The sequence below is a fragment of the Peromyscus maniculatus genome, chromosome 17 (genome assembly GCF_049852395.1).
Source record: "Peromyscus maniculatus bairdii isolate BWxNUB_F1_BW_parent chromosome 17, HU_Pman_BW_mat_3.1, whole genome shotgun sequence".
Classification (NCBI taxonomy): domain Eukaryota; kingdom Metazoa; phylum Chordata; class Mammalia; order Rodentia; family Cricetidae; genus Peromyscus; species Peromyscus maniculatus.
This window is the reverse complement of record NC_134868.1, coordinates 24,834,124-24,852,321: the sequence shown is the minus strand read 5'-3', so window position 1 is coordinate 24,852,321 and position 18,198 is coordinate 24,834,124. Positions and strand designations below refer to the sequence as shown.

The window sequence follows — 18,198 nt, the reverse complement described above, 5'->3', positions numbered from 1 at the left end:
TGGCTGGATGTCTTTCTTTAGTCTTCCAAGAAGGGCCATTTTACTTTTTTAGAGTTACTTTTTAAAGTCATGAGGTCAACAACTTGGACTACTATGCATGTAAGTGCTAATGCAAATTAAAGCCCAAGTTGACCTCCAGCAGCAGTTCATTCTATGTTGACAGTGAGAGAACACTTTGCCTGTTAGGATACTGTTACTCGTGGACTGAAATGCTGAAGAAACCCCTCCCCCTATTTTGTTTTTTTGCAAAAATCAAGGTATATTCTAGGGTTTCCTGGTTGACCTCAACAGATAAACTGAGATGATAGTCTTAGTTCAGAAATGATCTGAATGTAGATTTACAGTCTACGTGTACAGCTGGCTAAGTGAGATCGCTTTCACAGTTCTGCATGTATCCCATCGGCTCCCCATTAGTCACTGAACTCTTAAAACTGGTATTGTAACATTATTACAATGTTTTGCACCAATTTTATAAACTTTACAGTACAATATGTGTTCCTTTTCTGAGGCAAACCAAAGGTATATTTCTCAAGGTTCTGCTGCTATCAGCAGCGTTGATGGAGGATTTTTTATACATTTGTAATAGATAGAAATAAACCAGAAAAAAAGAAGAAAAAAAAGTGGTGGAGGAAAAGGTGAACACTGCAAGAATACTCAAAAGGGCTGAGAGTTGCAAACGCCAAGATTGGCTTTGCATAGTAAATGGAATAGAACAGCTCTGAACTATAGCTTACTTTTCCTGGCTTGGTCTGACAGAATGATTGAATGCTTTTGTACAAAAATCAGAGCCTTAAAAGAAAGGATTTGGTGAGATTGTAAAATGGTGTGCCACTTTGGCAAAACAGTCTGGTGGTTGGTCAAAATGCAAAACATTGTTACTCTGTTACTCAACAATTCTACCCTTAGGAATATAACCTCAAACTACTGAAAATGTGCACCTATGAAACATGTACATGAAGGTTTACAGCAGTGTGTTGCTAATAGTAAAAAAGTTAAAACAACTCAAATAGCTATCAAATACTGGAGAGAAATAAAATGTGGCTTATTCATACAATAGAATATTATTAAGACATAAAAATGAATGAGAAACTAACAGATTAAATGACTTTGGTGAACCTTCATAATTTCATTTGTAGATCTTTCCATTTCTAATTTATAAATACATTTGGGGTTATAAATTATAAATGTACTGCCTCCTGTCAACATTGTATACTTCTATTTGATGATTTCTGTGTCAAACATTATATGGAAATGTTTCTAAGTATTTTCTGTATTAACTGTGAATGAATAGAACAAAATAAATTGCCTGTGATGGAAAAAAAAAAAAAAGACTATTCCAGATCTGGACGTTTCCTTACAAAGGTAAAGTAACTTCCCCTAGCCTTTCCAAGCATGTGTTTGTTCTGTTTTCAAATGAGCATATACTACTGTACTGTTACCTTCTAACGTCCTTCCCAGACTTAACACATTCGGAAAGCCTTTCCTTCCTACATCTTGATTCCTTTCTTACCCCCACATGTCGTTCAGCAATAGATTTTATCTGACTGCCCTGTCTTCTAATCATCTCCTCTTTGTACAGCCCAGCATCTCTAAGCCCAGAAAGCTGAAATTAAAACTGTATTTTGTTCCTCAAAAATCTCTCAACATATCTCATATAAGGATACTCAAAAATATATTGAATATATTGTTTTAAAAAGTTTAATGATTTTCTTTTTTTTTTTAAAAAAAAGATTTATTTATTTATTATGTATACAGCATGTATGACTGCAGGCCAGAAGAGGGCACCAGACCTCGTTACAGATGGTTGTAAGCCACCATGTGGTTGCTGGGAATTGAACTCAGGACCTCTGGAAGAGCAGTCAGTGCTCTTAACCTCTGAGCCATCTCTCCAGCCCCATGATTTTCTTATTAACATAAAATAGATTTCAAAGACCATTTTTGACATGATATCTAATGTCCATAAACCCATTAAATCTGTTTTTTCTACTATATATTTTAAAGGTTATAAATTACAGTTAGTGTATAATTGTGTATTATCTATATCTATATCTCTATATCTCTATATATCTATCTATATCTATCTATATTTATATCTATATCTATATATCTATATCTATATCTATCTATCTATCTATATATATATATATATATTACAGTTGGCACTGTAAGACTGCTAAGAAACTACCAAACGTGAATTTAGTATCTTAAAACAATTTACAGATCTTAACAATCTTACTTCATCCTTTTGCAAGGTTAACAACAAAAGTCTGATTTAGTGTTTCACTTAGACATAATAAAGTATTCCCTAATTAAACTGAATGACATTCACAAAAGTGGGCTGAATAGATAGAAAATAAATTACTACACCACATGGTACATTAAAAATTGAAACATAGTAAATCCTTAAAAAGATGCAGCAGATTCGAAAACGTGACTGTTTCTAAACTAAAGGAAGCCACAAGTAAGTATCATTAAAATGGGTAGATTTAAAAATTTCTTATGAATTCTTCATATCAAAAAATATCTGAAGCGATAAGAAACTGAGGAAAACATTTGCAAGACATTAGCTTCTTAAACATTCACAGAGACAAAGGCTAGCAAGGCCATCTTATACACAAACCACTTCCAATTTAAAAAGAAAAAAGAAGTACACCCACCCCTGTGTGTATCCATTTGTGAGTAGATGATCACGCATGCACGCACACACATTGTGGGTTTTTCCTGACAGCTATGCATTAACAGCAGAGATCTAGCTCACAATGTTACTCTTGCCTGCCTTAAGCTTTTCATTTATTTAAGAAAGCTACAGAAATGAGTCGCCTGTTCTGAGTTGGATTAAACACAGATTTTCTTGGTAACTTGAACCTCAAGTAATTAGTGTGCAGTTGTTGATACAAGGAAGAATTGTGCAGACTTGGGTCCCCTAGATCTGTTAAGTGCTAAGTTCCTTTCTACTTGGAGCTGGACTCACTATTCTTCATCGTTGTGAGATTTATGCACATGTCTGTGAAGAGAAAGCCCACAGTGAACAAGAGTTGTGTGTGTGTATGTGTGTGTGTATGTATAGATATGTGTGTGTATGTATGTATATGTATATGTGTATATGTACATGAAAGGCCTGCTGCATGTGGACCTGAGTCATGACGACCACACATATACATACGGGGGGGGGGGGATGCAGAGTCTCTGCCCTGATGCCCTTTTACCTTCAGGTTTTGGTAGGTCTTGAAGACCCATTGCTTCATATAACCGCATTGAATAATAAAGGCATGACTGAGAATTCACAAAAGAACACAAAGTTATACACATACATGAAAAGACAGTCAGCACATGTTAGAAAATGAATACAAATGGAAACAAATTGTAAGACACAGTTTTATCTGCCAAATGGCCGGGAATCTAAAGCAGGGACACTTGTCAAATGCCTTATGGGAAAATCCAGTTTCCCATACTGTTGACAGGGGTTGAGAAATCTGTTTTCCAGGTCATCTTGACAGAGTGAATCAGAAACTTTAGACTTCAATGTCTTGGCTCCAAGAATTTATTCTATAGTAATAGCAGGAAGAAGAGCAAAGACTTTGGAATGAATCTAGCATATTTTCTCTAATTAATTTATTAATTTCTTTATGTACCTAAACTGACAATAAATATAACATATAATATATGTTATGTAAGTGTATAAAATACATGATATTTTAAAAATACATGCAGTGTAGAATGAGTAAACCAAGCTAATCACATATGGAATATCTCAAATGTCAGTTTTCAAGAATAGAATTTATTGATACTAATTGCAGTGCCCATATTGTATAATAGATCTTTAGAACACGTTCTTCCTGAGTGATTTTTTTTTTTTTTTATAATTTGGACATTTTCCTCACTGCCTTCCCCCATGTAACTTACAGTGGTGAAAATTCAAACCTGGATGGCCAAGTGGGGTGGGGCTCATCAGTAAATCACGACAAATCATATCATGGAAACGGTTTGCGGTAGACGGGCCTCTACCACGGAGCATCTTAGCCCAAAAGGAAAACGGAAATTTTCTTTCTTGTTTGTTTTTCAGAGATGCATTTAATGTATTTTATTCCTTTAATTCTCTCTGTCTCTCTGTCTCTGTCTCTCTCTGTCTCTCTCTCTCTCTCTCTCTCTCTCTGTGTGTGTGTGTGTATACAGGTGCCAATGGAGGCCAGAAGAAGATGTCATTCCTTTGAGCTGGAGTTATAGTTGGTTGTGAGCACCCTGGTGTAGGTGTTGGGAATTGAACTCAGGTTCTCTGGAAGAGCAATACACTTTTAACTACTGAGTTATCTCTACAGCCCACCCACAATTTTTATTTAAATATATATATATATGTATATATATACATATATATATATATATAGTGTGTGTGTGTGTGTGTGTGTGTGTGTGTGTGTGTGTGTGTGTGTAGAATTGTCAACCCTTACTAGATCAGTATAATCCCTGATGACAATTATAAACATCTGTCCTTATACCCACAGGTAAGTGTAGTCCTCATCCTCCATCAAGGAAACTTCTCCTCTTTGAAACAGACAGAAGCCATTCTCAAAAACCACAAATAATCAATATGCCACGTTGTGGAGCCCAGCCCCAGTGGATAAATCTACAAAACACTCCTGCACCTAACGGCTCTGGGAATACTGCAGAAGGGGGGTGGGTGGTGGGTGGAAAGACTACAAGCACCAGAGGATCAGGGCGTCTGCTGAGGGGCTGTCTCCTAGTAACATCAGAAGCTATGCCCATAAAGGCTCACCAACACGACTTCCCGAACGTGAGCTGAACAAGACAGGGATGACACCAATGGACATGCCAGAGTGGACAGGGAAAAGAACATGCATCTCGAACCTTATACAAAGAACCATAGGCAACTAAGGAAAGCCAGAAGTGGGAGAGTTGGGTTTGCCCATGGAAGAGCACACAAACTGGTTGTTCAGTGTCAAGTGGTCAGCCCTAAAAATACAAATAACATCATATGGATCAAACAGGTTATATTTAGAATATATGTGTATATATATGCATATATATATATATGCATTACTAACAATGAATGAAATAGAGCCTATGAATTTGAAGGCAAGTGGGGAGGAAAGCATATGGGAGGGTTGGAGGGAGGAAATGAAAGGGAGAAATGTAATTATATTATAATCTCAAAAAAGAAAAAATACAGACACATACAAAGGAAAAAAACAGTGTAAATACAGAACAGAGACTCATTAAACTATCTCAGCGTCTCCATCCTGTCTAATGACCAGGTCAGGCTAAGCAAGCACAAAGATGAATGGGGTGAATTTCAGAAGTCATAATGTTTTACTCTCGCATTCACTTACGGCTCCACTTTCATCATGCCTGTCACACACAATCATTAACTGGGGTTATTAAGACATTATAAATAGTGGCTAACGCTTTAAAAATTTCTAGGGATTATCAGAAACCGTACACTCCAAATCGGCTCCTTTGAACTGCTGGGCTCACCGATAAGCACCGTTTGTACCCCGCCTAATCCATGGTGGTACTCCAGACAGAGGAACCCAAGACACAATCCATTATAAGGAAATGTTTCCTACTTGTTTTCTGAAGCAACTGACATTTTCTTCAAGCACGTTCAAACCCCTTAGGAATCTCCATCTGCTATATGTCAAATTTTTAAGATCTCTTTCTGAACTTTAGCATTGCGGATAAGCGATTCAAAACACTAGATTCCTCCATCTTGATCATTTTGATTTTGATCAGTTATGTTTCAATTATTGTTTCTCCAAGCCAACTTTTCAATGTTCAAATAGTAATCACCATTCTATTTTTTAAAAAATGGTTTATTTTTAGTTTTTTTTTTTTCTTGGAAGTAAGTAGGCTTTTTGGTCCTCATCTCATGGTGTGTGTGTGTGTGTGTGTGTGTGTGTGTGTGTGTGTGTGTGTGTGTGTAAACACAGCTTGGTCTCAGGGACATGTGATTAAAATTAAAATATAATTATATAATTTTATGCTCTGTTAAGTATTCATTTTGTTTTTAAGACACCACTTTCCAAAAGCATGTACAAACTCTGCCAGGAGTAGTGGTAGTGACTCACACCTTTTATTCCAAAATCTGAGAACCTGAGGTAGGAGAAAAGCTGCAAGGTAGAGGCCAGCCTTGGCTACATTCTGAGTTCTAGTTCCCCTTAAGCTAACAAGTGAGATCTTGTTTCAAAAAAAAAAAAAGCCCAAATGGAAAAAAAAATATAAAACCAGCAGCAGTTACAAAGGTAGAAATACTAATTTTCTATGTATAAACTTACTCTTAGGGCAAAAATCACAAACACACAAAAACATACACATATATGTTTGCAAATATACACACACATATCTTTATATGTCTTTTTCACCATTCACATAGGCATGCACACACCCACACATATAAACAGAAGGATCAAGAAAAGAACAAGAAATCCTCTACATACCTGGGGTAACACCCACTGATCCCGAAGTCCAAGCCCCAAAGCCAAGGCTACCCATTTTCCCTAGACTCTGAACACGTAACTAGTTATACAGTTGTATAGAACTACTTAAAAGAAAATATCGGTTTTCAATAAGAACGGACTTCCTCCCTAAATCTTTGGATGACACACTGCCTCAGGTCCAGCAGATATCATCGGTTTCTCTATTGCATGGAGTTCCCTTTTCATAGGATTGCTACCCCAAATAAACAGAAGTGTATCTTTCTTTATAGCAGACATCGATATAATTATCCACACCACGTCCTGTATAAAGACAAATATCTCAAGCCTTGAAGAACGAGTTATGTAAGCCTGTACCCCAGGCAGCGTTCTGTTTTCTGACCCTTGAGATCAGATTAACTGTGTTCACCTTCACCTCTTCTTCCTCCACCTTTCCTTAGTGCATTTCTTTCTTTTCCTTGCAAGAGGCTGAAGTGTTACAGGATGAGAGGGAGGGTGATCCTGCATCCTGCACCCCTCCCCCCCAGGAGATGCCAGCCTAGCTCCCCTCTCCTTGCTAAAGCCAAGCTCCGAGAAGAAGAGTTCGTTTGCTGGAACACAGACGAAGCTTTGGTTGAGTTCCCAACCTCTGCGATTTGATGGAAATCTGGATCTTCCCCTCCAACCAAAAGGTTATCTTTGGTACTAACTGTGGCTGACGTCTGTATGTTTAGGAGTCTGGTGATCACACCCCCATTCTGGGAATTGAGTTTTTTGCTTCTTTTTTTATTTCCTTTAAGCCACAGTGGACGGTTCCTCTTGACTTCTTTCCTTCGTCCTCCTCCATCCTTGAATTAAATGTTGGGAAACTCAAGGTTCTGACTCTGGGACCTCTTCTTTGGGAAGTCTACTTGTTTTCAGGCAAAAATTTAACTCTTTCTCTGGCTCTTTGTAAATGCCAAATTCTATCTGAATTACAGATTTACATTTATTTACATGTACATAAATATATGTACTACATAGGAATATATCATTGCTCAGTAGATTGCTAAATGTCACTATTCCATGACGACCTCAAATTCAACCTGTCTCTGACATGGCTAATTTCATCACAAACAATATGCTGTAACTCCCAATTGACACTAAAACATCATTCCCAGCATCCTACACTAGAGAATATAATCATTATACACACACACACACACACACACACACACACACACACACACGCATACATATCACAACTTTTGTTTGTTGACAGATTCTCATAATATGGCTCATGGTTGCCTCAAACTTATAATCCTCCTGCTGCATCTTCCTACATGTTGGGTTATAGGTACATGGCAACCCAGTTGACATCATGAGTGCCTTATAAAATATTCCTCAAATATTTCTCTTTTCCTGGATCATGGAATATTGGTTCTTTTGATTGAATGATTCTGCCTTCCTGCCTGGTTCTTGGTCCTAATTTCTCTGTTTTCTCTCTTTGATAACCTGAGCACTATGTAATCAGCTAGTTGATTTCTGTGCTTGGCTTCTGTATTAGACTTCTCCCTTGTACCCAAATATCTGCTGCCAGTTACTCTACACACAAGAGGTTTTGAGGTTCTTTATCAAACAGTTTTGGAGGTCCAAAGTCCAACACTGGACAGCAGCATCGGCGTGTGACCAGGGTCCCAGCATGTAGAGGAAGTCAGCTGGTATGGGAACATTACCATACCCTATAGCAACCCTATCTGAGGAGTGCTAGAACTAAGAAAGCAGGTAGCCTTTCTTCGTAACAGGGCTCCAGTGGCCCAGCCATCTTTTATCGGTTCATCTCTTAAACATTCTATCCCCCCACCCTCTCCTCTGTCGTCAGCATTGCAACCTTGGGGAAGAAGCTTCCAGAAAATGAACTGCCGGGGGGGACAAACCTCATCTGAAACACAGCAGCCTCCAAGTCTATTATTTATTCATGGAGCAGCAACTTCCTTTCTAGGTTCAGAAACTGGGTGAGAAGCAGCAAGGTACACAGGGCCGTGTACCTCTCTCCTGGGAAAGATGGTTCACAATCCATGCTGTCTTCGAAGCACTCTATAGAATGTACAAGCGTGAATAGCATCCTTCTAATCAAAGCCTTTATCACCTCGAGAACAAAGCACAGAGCCCACGAAGCAGCTCTTTACGTGTGCTGAGGCTACAGGTACCGCCTCAGCTCTCATAGGTTACAGGCACTGCATTACTCTTCTATCGATGTCGTAATCACTACAACCAAGGCAACGTACAGAAGGGGTTTATTTGGGTTTATGGTTCCAGAGGGATACGTGTCCATTATGGCAGAGCAGAGGTGTGAAGGCTGGAGCTGGAAGCTGAGAGCTTACATCTTGAACCACGCACAGGAAGCAGAGAGAGCGAATGGGCAATGGCCCATGGCTTTGAAACCTCAAAGCCTCCGCCCCCCCAAGTGACATACTTCCTCCAACAAGAGCATACCTCAGAAGCCCAGACCAACAGTGCCACTCACTGGGGACCACATATTCAAATATCTGAGCTTGTGGTGGGGGTGGTGGGGGTGGGGCAATTCTCATTCCAACCACCGAAGGCATCAAACCACTTGTAACTTTAGGAACAGTCCTTAGAGATTCCACATGTTGTCTTAATCGTGTTTTCTATTGCTGCAAAAAAGTAACATGACCAAAAGTAACTTGAGGAGGAATGGGCTGATTTCAACCTACAGTTCTCCATCACAGTCTATCGTGGAAGGAAGTCAGGGCAGGGACTCACACAAGCCAGGAATCTGAAAGTGGGGGCTGATGCAAAAGCCATGGAGGCATGCTGCTTACTGGTTTGCTCCTCATGGCTTGCTCAGCCTGCTTTCTTATAGCACCCAGTTATCACCATGCAGGGGTGGCACAAACCACAGTGAGCTGGGCCCTCCCACATCCATTACCAGGCAAACAAAAGTACCACAGGCTAGCCCACAGGCCAACCTGTTGGGGGCATTTTTTTTTCCAGTTGGGGTTCCCTCTTCTTGCTGGTGTCAAATGTATGTAACATGAGCCAGCACACATTTTCCTTCACCGTTTTGTCTGTCTTGGTTTCTAAGTCTATGTTCTGATGCCACTTGCCCCTTTCTTTATGAAATGGTCTCTCCTCTCCTGCTCCTAGCCTTCCTGGTAACCATCTATTTTTGTGCTGACATTTGCTTCGCATAGTCTGTTGTCCCAACACTTACCATATTAAAATCCAATTACATGTCTACATGCCTATTTGTCTAACGAGGCTGGGAGCTTCTAGAGGTCAAGAACTACATCTTACTCACTTTTGCTTTTCCAACACTTGGTACAACAGTCAGCATTTATTATTCATTGAATGAAGATGTAGTTGCTAAATAAGAAATAGAATCAATAAGTCACATCTAGACTTAATTCAATTTGCAGTTTCTGTGTGACTCAAAATAATAATATTTAAAGTCAAGGTAATAGTCATCAGACATTCTTAATTGCTCCTTTCTCGAGTGTATATGCATTTGCATCTATTTCAATATGCATTCAAATGCTTATTGCATTTATTTTATGTACAGACTACTCATTACAGGAAAACCATCACAAGTCAACCAATGCATTTAAGAAAATCACAATATAGTAAAACTAGCTCATCCAGATTCTTCGCCAAATAACATACAAGATTTTCACATAGGATATTGCATGTTTGTGATATTAATAAATGAAATTACTATGCCTTGCCTTGAGAAGATTATTCTTTAAATAGCACACAAAAAAGTAGTTAGTTGCTCTTCAAACACTTGACTACACTCAAAATGGCAAATAAACCGAGGTTCTATGACGCTAACATTTATTTTTTCTATTTCAGTGATAATTATACCCATAAACCTGATTCAGCATTCACTGCCACTGAATTCATTAATTAAAACAATTTCACTGCTACCACTGGGATTTCTCAAGGATATCAAAAACACATTCAAAAATCAAAATAGCATACATCATCAGTTTTAGTACGTGCTTAGTATGCTCTGCTTTGATTTTTAGCTCTGCCACTGTAAGAAGGTTCCACATTTAAAGACAAGGAGCTTATCTCCTGTATAATTTTCTTTTAACAAAACCATGTAGAATATAAAATGAGTTTAATAGAAATGGCAAGCTCCATATAATGAGTCACCAAACAATTTCCTGAAAATCTCTATAGGATGGGAATATATAAGTGTATGCAAATATTTAAGTGAGAGCAAAAAGAATATCTTTACAATTCCAGTTCTCTCTCTCTCTCTCTCTCTCTCTCTCTCTCTCTCTCTCTCTCTCTCTCTCTCTCTGTTAGAGATCTGCCTGCCTCTGCCTCCTAAGTACTTGGATTAAAGGTGTGTGCCTCCATGCCTGGCATATTTCTAAATTTTACCGAAATCATTACTTCCGTTTTCAAGAGTGACTTAAACCCACCCATGAAATGCGAACATTCGTTCTTAAATGCAAATGATAGCTTTTAGCCAAAGCCTGGCAAGTTGCAATTGAAATTATAAATGTATACCCACGCAGGAAATTCAGTTATTTCACGCACTGGAAACAATTGGACTCTATTTGACATGGGAGCACCCTGACTCTGAGCTTGATTGAGTGAGCACCCCAGCACACTCTGTTAGCTGCGTGTGACATACATGAGCACCGACATAAAATGCAAACTAGAATTTGCAGTGTGGGGTGCACACCAGAATTGACCACTCCACTGCAGAAGAGAGCCCCTCGTGGAATTTGCATTCAGGCTGTAGCTCAGTATGTGCAACAGAATCTCATACAATTAAAAACATGGAAAATAGCATTTATTTCATACAGCAAGGGAATTTCATGTTAATTCTCACAACCAATTTTCTTTCCAAGGGATGCTTGTGGATAAAGACGGAGCAACGGGATCAGTCTAGTGAAAACAACCAGCACCTGCCTTTGTGTTATCTTCAGAAAATCCAAACACTCTTCCCTGTGTGCGGAGTGTCTGTGTCACTCACAGCATCCCAGGCTGGCGACATCTCAGGCTGGTGACATCCCAGGCTGGCGACATCCAGGCTGGTGACATCACATGCTGATGACATCACAGGCTGATGATATCATAGGCTGGCGACATCACAGGTTGGCGACATCCCAGGCTGGTGACATCACAGGCTGGCGACATCCCAGGCTGATGACATCCCAGGCTGATGATATCACAGGCTGGCGACATCACAGGCTGGTGACATCACAGGCTTGTGACATCACAGGCTGCTGCAATGCCACCAGCAGTTTCTCCCAAATGCTTGTAAAATTTAATTGGTAATGTAATGGCTTATAGACCCTTCTCTTTCCTCTCTCTTACCTAGATACAGCTGTTCAGAAAGAGAAGAAATCGCTCGACCCATGCTTCCAGAGAACCTATTTGGTTTAAAATGGTAATTTAAATTGCAGCTCAGACTCTCTATTGAGAGAGGACATAAACAGCATCATAATAATGGCTTATTAAATTGGTTGAAGGGACATACCTATTTTTCATCTTGAAGCACAGTAACTCAACTTTTAGATTTTCTTTCTACACAGAAAGTTAACTTTCAAAATACCCATTTCAAAGGACAAGTAAAACTGGTTCCTCAAAATGTATTTTTTTAAGCTGTGCAAAGCAAGTGTCTTCTACATAAAAAAAAAAAAGATCCTGCCTTACAGTTATACCTTCATTGTGAGTCCAATTAGCCCTTAATACTTTAGTATCACACACAATTAGTGTGGCTTAGGTAGGGTCCTACAACGGGTGCATTGCTAAGACGCCAGGTGAGAAAGAAAGTCTTATGGGAATGATTTATTTTATTGTGTGAACTGATGAGCATCAGTTAAATGGGCTTTTAATTGACTGGCTGTCTAAGTAACATGCCTTGGAGGGAAACACTACTTTTGAAATTTCCTTTGGCCAGGAGGGGAAGGAGCAGGCTGAAGTCTTTGAAGTCTATGGCCATCAGACTAATTATCAGTGCCATTCAATGCACATTCATTTAATTACAGTAAATTGAAAAGGATGTGGGGTTTCGAAGGAAAATAAGAGAGTCCGAGTAAATGGTGACAAGAAATTACAGACTATGGAGATCATCAGAGGAGACCACGAGTCCTCTTGTTCCTCTTTTTACCAGGCCCTTCCACACTGTATACGGGAGGAGAGTAAGGAAGAGGTGGATTGGAAGCCAGGATCAAAGGGCGGAGCATTTAGTGTGGACCAAAGCCAGGCAGACACTTGATATCATTCATTCCATTTAATTCTCATCTTCATTCGAGGATATTATTTTCCATCTTTATAAATAAAAATAACAGCACACACTCACTTATAGCCAAGTCCTGTTCTGACCACAATATAAACCCATTGAAGCCCAATATTGTCTTATCCCAGGGAACTGTGCGTGATACCATAACAAAAAAGGTTAAACGATTGCCCCAGGTCTCAGAACAGGAGGCCCAGGGACCAAAAAAAGAAACCTTCCATGAAGGCTCTCTAGGCCTTGAATTCAAGATGAGGTGGAAAGTGGGGTCAACTCCCCCTAGGCTGCCTGACACCAAAGATCATCCTTCAAAGATCACCCCCTCCTCCTAGGAACAGCAAAAGATCAACAGGACAAGAAAAAGTGAGATCAGGGACCCCTAAGAAACCACTGGAGTTGATCCAGTAGTAGGCAGGGTACAAAGCACTGGCCTATGAGTGACACAGATGACAGTGGTCAAGGGTGGGGGTGGGGTGCAGACGTGAAGAAGATCTGAACCCTGACAGCTGAGGTCTTCACTCGGGCAGCTTCCGCCAAACCACACTGCTGGCCAACTAAGACTAAGTGCCGGGTCTACTGCTTAATGCTGGGAAATGATGTCCATGGGAACAGTTCTAAGGCATAAAGTTCTCTGTTCCTGACATTTAGATAGATATTCAGAATCAAGATCAGATTAGTGGGAATTAGGTTGGGGTCTTTCAACCACACATCAGAGGGGCTAAAGAAGCCCAAAATGATCCAAAACCATGGGTAATTTTACCTTTGATTTGGGCGCCCATCACATTTATTTTCTAACCTTCAAGGGCTTCTTTTGCTGGAGTGGCTGGTAATAGGGGGGTCCTGAATCACCACCATCCAGTGTGTGCCAGTTTGCAAGGCAGTTGACCTCTAACAAGGATTGCAAACCCAGAGACCAGTTATGTCAAGAGAGGACTTCTCCCATATCCCAAATTTGGAATTCCATTGAAGCTCCATACACTGAAAAAAATTTTTTTCTCTCCTCCAAACTTTCTGGAACTGTGAATTCCCATGGCTGATGAAAAGTTAGTTTAGGAAAATAAAATAGAAACACTTTCACTTGTTTTGAATCTCTGAGATCTCTTCCAACAGTGAGGTGTGTGGCAGGGTCCTATGATCCTTGATTCTCACAGGATGACCCAGCCATCAAAGTCACATCAGCGTCGAAGCGGCTCTAGCACTTCTTTTTATTTTTAAATTATTTATTTAGTTTATGTGCGCTGATCTTTTCCCCCATGCATGTCTGTGTCAGGGTGCCAGATCCTCTGGAATTAGAGTTACAGACAGTTGTGAGCTGTCATGTGGGTGCTGGGAATTGAACCCGGATCCTCTGGAAGAAGCAGCCACTGCTCTTAACCACTGAGCCATCTCTCCAGTCATCACTCTTAATGTGAACTGGTGGCCTCTGTGTCAACAAATTAATGAAATCTGCTCCCCTTTAGTAACTAAACTTTTCTTTGAAGTTATCCTAGAACATCAGGCACTCAGCTGTCATAGCTGTACCAACATCTTGTCCTAGGGAAAACAGCCTCATTCACAGTGTTGCCAATGATGAAGATGGGCAGTGGAAACTCCCACCTTAAACTCAATGAAAACACAGCCCTGTCTTGGTGGTATACCTCAGGTGGTATCATTCTGATGAGTTATTTTACAGCAGTGTTCCAAGTTCTCATCTTTATATTGTAGAATATTACACACACACACACACACACACACACACACACACACACACACACACACACACACATGACTTTGCCTGATATCTAAAGCCAGTATAAAAATGAACAAAATTAGATAATGAATTACTGAGAAATCAATGAAATGTAAGTGGGAGATCAATAGTCTGTCCAAGTCAGGGTAAATTAAAACAGCCAAGGAGAGCAGAATCGAGTTGTTTTTGGAATTTTATGTTAGAAATATTTGACTAAAGGTAGTCATGCAAGTAAAAAAATATAGTTTTCAGGATATTATTTATAAAGGTGTTAAGAGGACTTGTCTAGGACAGGACAGGTAGCTCTGTGGCTGCAAACACTGGCTGCTCTCCCAGAGGACGGAGGTTTGATTCCCAGCACCCACATGGGGACTCACAACTATCTGCAACTCCAGGGAATTCAATGATGCCCTCTTCTGTCCTCTACAGGTGCCAGGCACACATGTGGCTCCCAGACATGCACGCAAAGCATCCATACACATGAAATAAAATAATAAAAATATTTAAATGACCTGTATATAATTACAAATTTTAATTCTTACCTTAAAGTAGCCAAGGAGAAAAAAAAGCATTTTTTTTTTGCGCTCCTTCTGAGTAATCATTGAAATTTTAGAACAAATAAATGAATCTGAAATATTCTTATGGATACACATATGAAACACATGAACTGGCCAGGTTTCCCAAAGATAACATCAAGTCATTTCCTCTTATTTCCTTCCTCAAAGGGACCTCAAGTGAGAATTCTCAGACCACCAAAATGCTGTTTATAATCACAACCAAATCTTGAGGAAAGAGTAAACACAAGTTTAAGTCACCATTGCTTAACTGAAAAAATATTGCCTTTGACATTTTCTCCTCTACCCTTATGTGACCTGTTTCCTCTCACCAAATGCTGCCAAATGTCCAGAGTTTCATGGCAAGGAGAGATTTGTCCCGACCGCTGGCAGGCCGGGACACAGAAAAACTTCCAGCTCCATTCTATGTTATGTTTTGTTGTGTAATTATGAAAATAAATTTAGGCCAAATGTGATATCTGAGTATACATTTGTAATTGTTCAAGGAGTGGCATGTGAGATGCACGAAGCAATATTTATTCCAAATTGTAAGTCTTTAAGGTTAGTGACATCTGAGCCCACTAGGAAAACTGATGTAAACACAGACTGGACTGAGGTGAACGGACTGGCCTAGGGAAATGTTGGTGGCATGATTGTAAAATGCATCTCATGAAAAAGAATCTTCCTTGTTTCCTATGGGGGGGGGAGGATGTTGGAATAAAGCCGGACTCCACTGAGAACTCATACTTCCAACATGAAGATACTGAGTGCCTGTTGCTAATTTGTCTTGACTTTGGCTTAATGCATTGGAGGATTCTACACGAAATAAATCATTTCCAATGATTTAAATTCAACTTCTCCACCCCATGAATAGCAAGGAAATGCCTAACCAGCAGTAGGAAGTACCAAGTCACATTATATCTTAGCTGAAACTGAAAACGAAGCATAGATCTGTTCTCCTGTTACATAACCAAGCTGGCAAAGTTGCTCAATAAATAATAAAGGTGAAATATTCTTAATAAACAATCATCTTTCTTTTCAAACATCCTGCAATTCTTCTGGTTTAATTTTCTCTTTGCCGTTTGATGCATAGGATAGATACCACATTAATAACAGACTGAAGGAAAAGTACACTCCTCATATTAAAAACCGCGGAACAGATTTCTTTTTTATTGCCTCTGTGTTAGTGCCGATCTTCCAATTCTTCTTAGGAGCAGTGCTGACTTAAAAAATTAAGTTTTCTTTTCAATTTATTATTGCATTTTTTATACCATTACCCCACACTGGCAGTAGGGACATAAGGATCAGTGATGTATAATGACATTTTTTTAGACCATGCAAAGCTGCTATTTAGACATCCTTAAATCCAATTTTTGTATGTGGACTTAATTGCACAGTAATCCAGTTCCCAAAGACATCAAAGGCCACATTCCCACTCTTTACCAAGATTTCAATTGCTCTCCTAAGCTAGTAAGTTTAAAGCATGATCAAATTTGTTCTTCAATCACTTGAGCCCTGTTAATAAACTATTCTGTGTGCTCACTCACCCATTCTAAGATTCTGCAATGTCTTTGAGATATCTTCAAGAGGAATCTACAAAGACATCTTTGAAGGCAAGCTGCTCCGGGGTAAACTTTATCAACACTGTTTTCCTATCCCACAGAAGTTAACAGGTGACACGATCCAATATAAGTCCGACATCATCTTTTCTTCCTCCCACCCCCGTACACAAAGCTGTTTTTAAAAACTATATCTAACGCACCATACAGTGTTTGCAGAATTTGATAATTTAGCATCAACTATTGATCCCACCACCCACCAGGGGAAAAGTCCCTACCCATGATTCACAAGTATTTCTTGGGCTCTACCACATTAGCACAACAAGATAAAAAGAAAAGAAAAGAGAGAAAGCACGCGAGGAGGAAAACACGGGTGGCGGTCAAGCAGAACACAGAAGGACTGAAGGCCGACATAGGAAAGGAAACAGTGCCACTTACCGCTCTCACTGTCCGACTTGTTCTCGTGCTCCGTGTCAGTCAGGGTGAGGGCTGAGTTGGACCGGCTGGACAGGCAGGAACTGCGGCCCGATTTGACCCCCCTGCCCCAAAGTCTCATGGCATGCTCTGGGGACATCACTGCTTCGTTCTCCGCATCAGCATCTGACCCTGCACTGATGGAGTAACCTCTGTGAGGGAGCCCCATTTCCGCACAGAACGCCACTCCTCTTCGAGCTGCGGACTCACACACTCCTAACTGCCTTAGGGTAAAATTCTGTCCTAATTAGGGGGAAAGAGAGATAACAGCTAGTGAGTATAGAGTCCTGTGTTTTAATTTCTTTTTCTTTCTTTATTATTATATTTATTATTATTAATTATTAATTATTATTATTATTATTATTATTATTATTATTATTTTTCTTTCAAAAAAGAAAACCTCCCGGAAAGAGAGACACTCCATGGTCCAGGCTTTCCCGCTATCAGCCCCAGGAGTCTGCACTGGCTTTGCACGGCATATGGTCAAGTGGATGCAATTACGGGAAGAGAGCGTGGAGGTTCAGTGGGCTAGTGGCGGGCTTCAGTTCAGATCCCTTCTGTCAACTTCAACCCACAAGCACCTCCAGAGATGGATTCATGACTCGACCATGAACACAACCATGAACAGAGGGAAGGACTGGTTTCTGATGGTGGAATTTGGCTTAGCAGATTGTGAAGCAATAGAAACCCTCATCTACCCTGGTTTGGGTCCTAACATGGGATTTTTCTTTTTCCCCACTTACATGCTACTTCTTTGGGTGAACAAAAGTTTACCTCAGGGTAAGTTACTGCTTCAATAGCAGCAGGAGCTTGGTCATTTAAATTGTATCTTCCCACCTTAACTCAGAGAGCAATATAAACGTGTGTGTGTGTGTGTGTATGTGTGTGTGTGTGTGTGTGTGTGTGTGTGTGTGTGTGTCTGTGTGGGTGTGCAGGTGTGTGTGTGTGTGCGCGCGCATGCATGCGTGCATGTGTGTACAGTGTGTGCATACATATGTATGTGTGCATGTGTGTGTGTAGATGTGTGTGTACATTTTTATGTGTGTACATGGATGTGTAGGTATGGGGGTATGTGTGTGTGTGTGTACCTGGACACTCAATGGTGTAATACCTTGAAAATTAGCACCATGCGTTGCATATCTATTTTCCTAGATGTTTTGCCTTAAGAACCACCTGGAAACATCTGTACTGA

At 40.0% G+C, this 18,198-nt stretch overlaps 1 protein-coding gene across 12 annotated transcripts in view; it reads right to left on the bottom strand.

Annotated features, from left to right (window-relative positions):
• The window catches only part of Tenm3 (teneurin transmembrane protein 3), a 1,310,468-nt gene that overhangs the window by 417,986 nt on the left and 874,284 nt on the right, over window positions 1-18,198 (bottom strand). For 8 of the 12 annotated variants that reach the window (XM_076553327.1, XM_076553324.1, XM_076553329.1 and 5 more), the window contains one exon: window positions 16,971-17,249. The exons of the other annotated variants lie outside the window; for them this stretch is intronic. In XM_076553327.1, coding sequence (XP_076409442.1) covers window positions 16,971-17,249 — 279 coding nt within the window. The remainder of the gene's footprint in view (window positions 1-16,970; window positions 17,250-18,198) is intronic. 12 annotated transcript variants of the gene reach the window in all.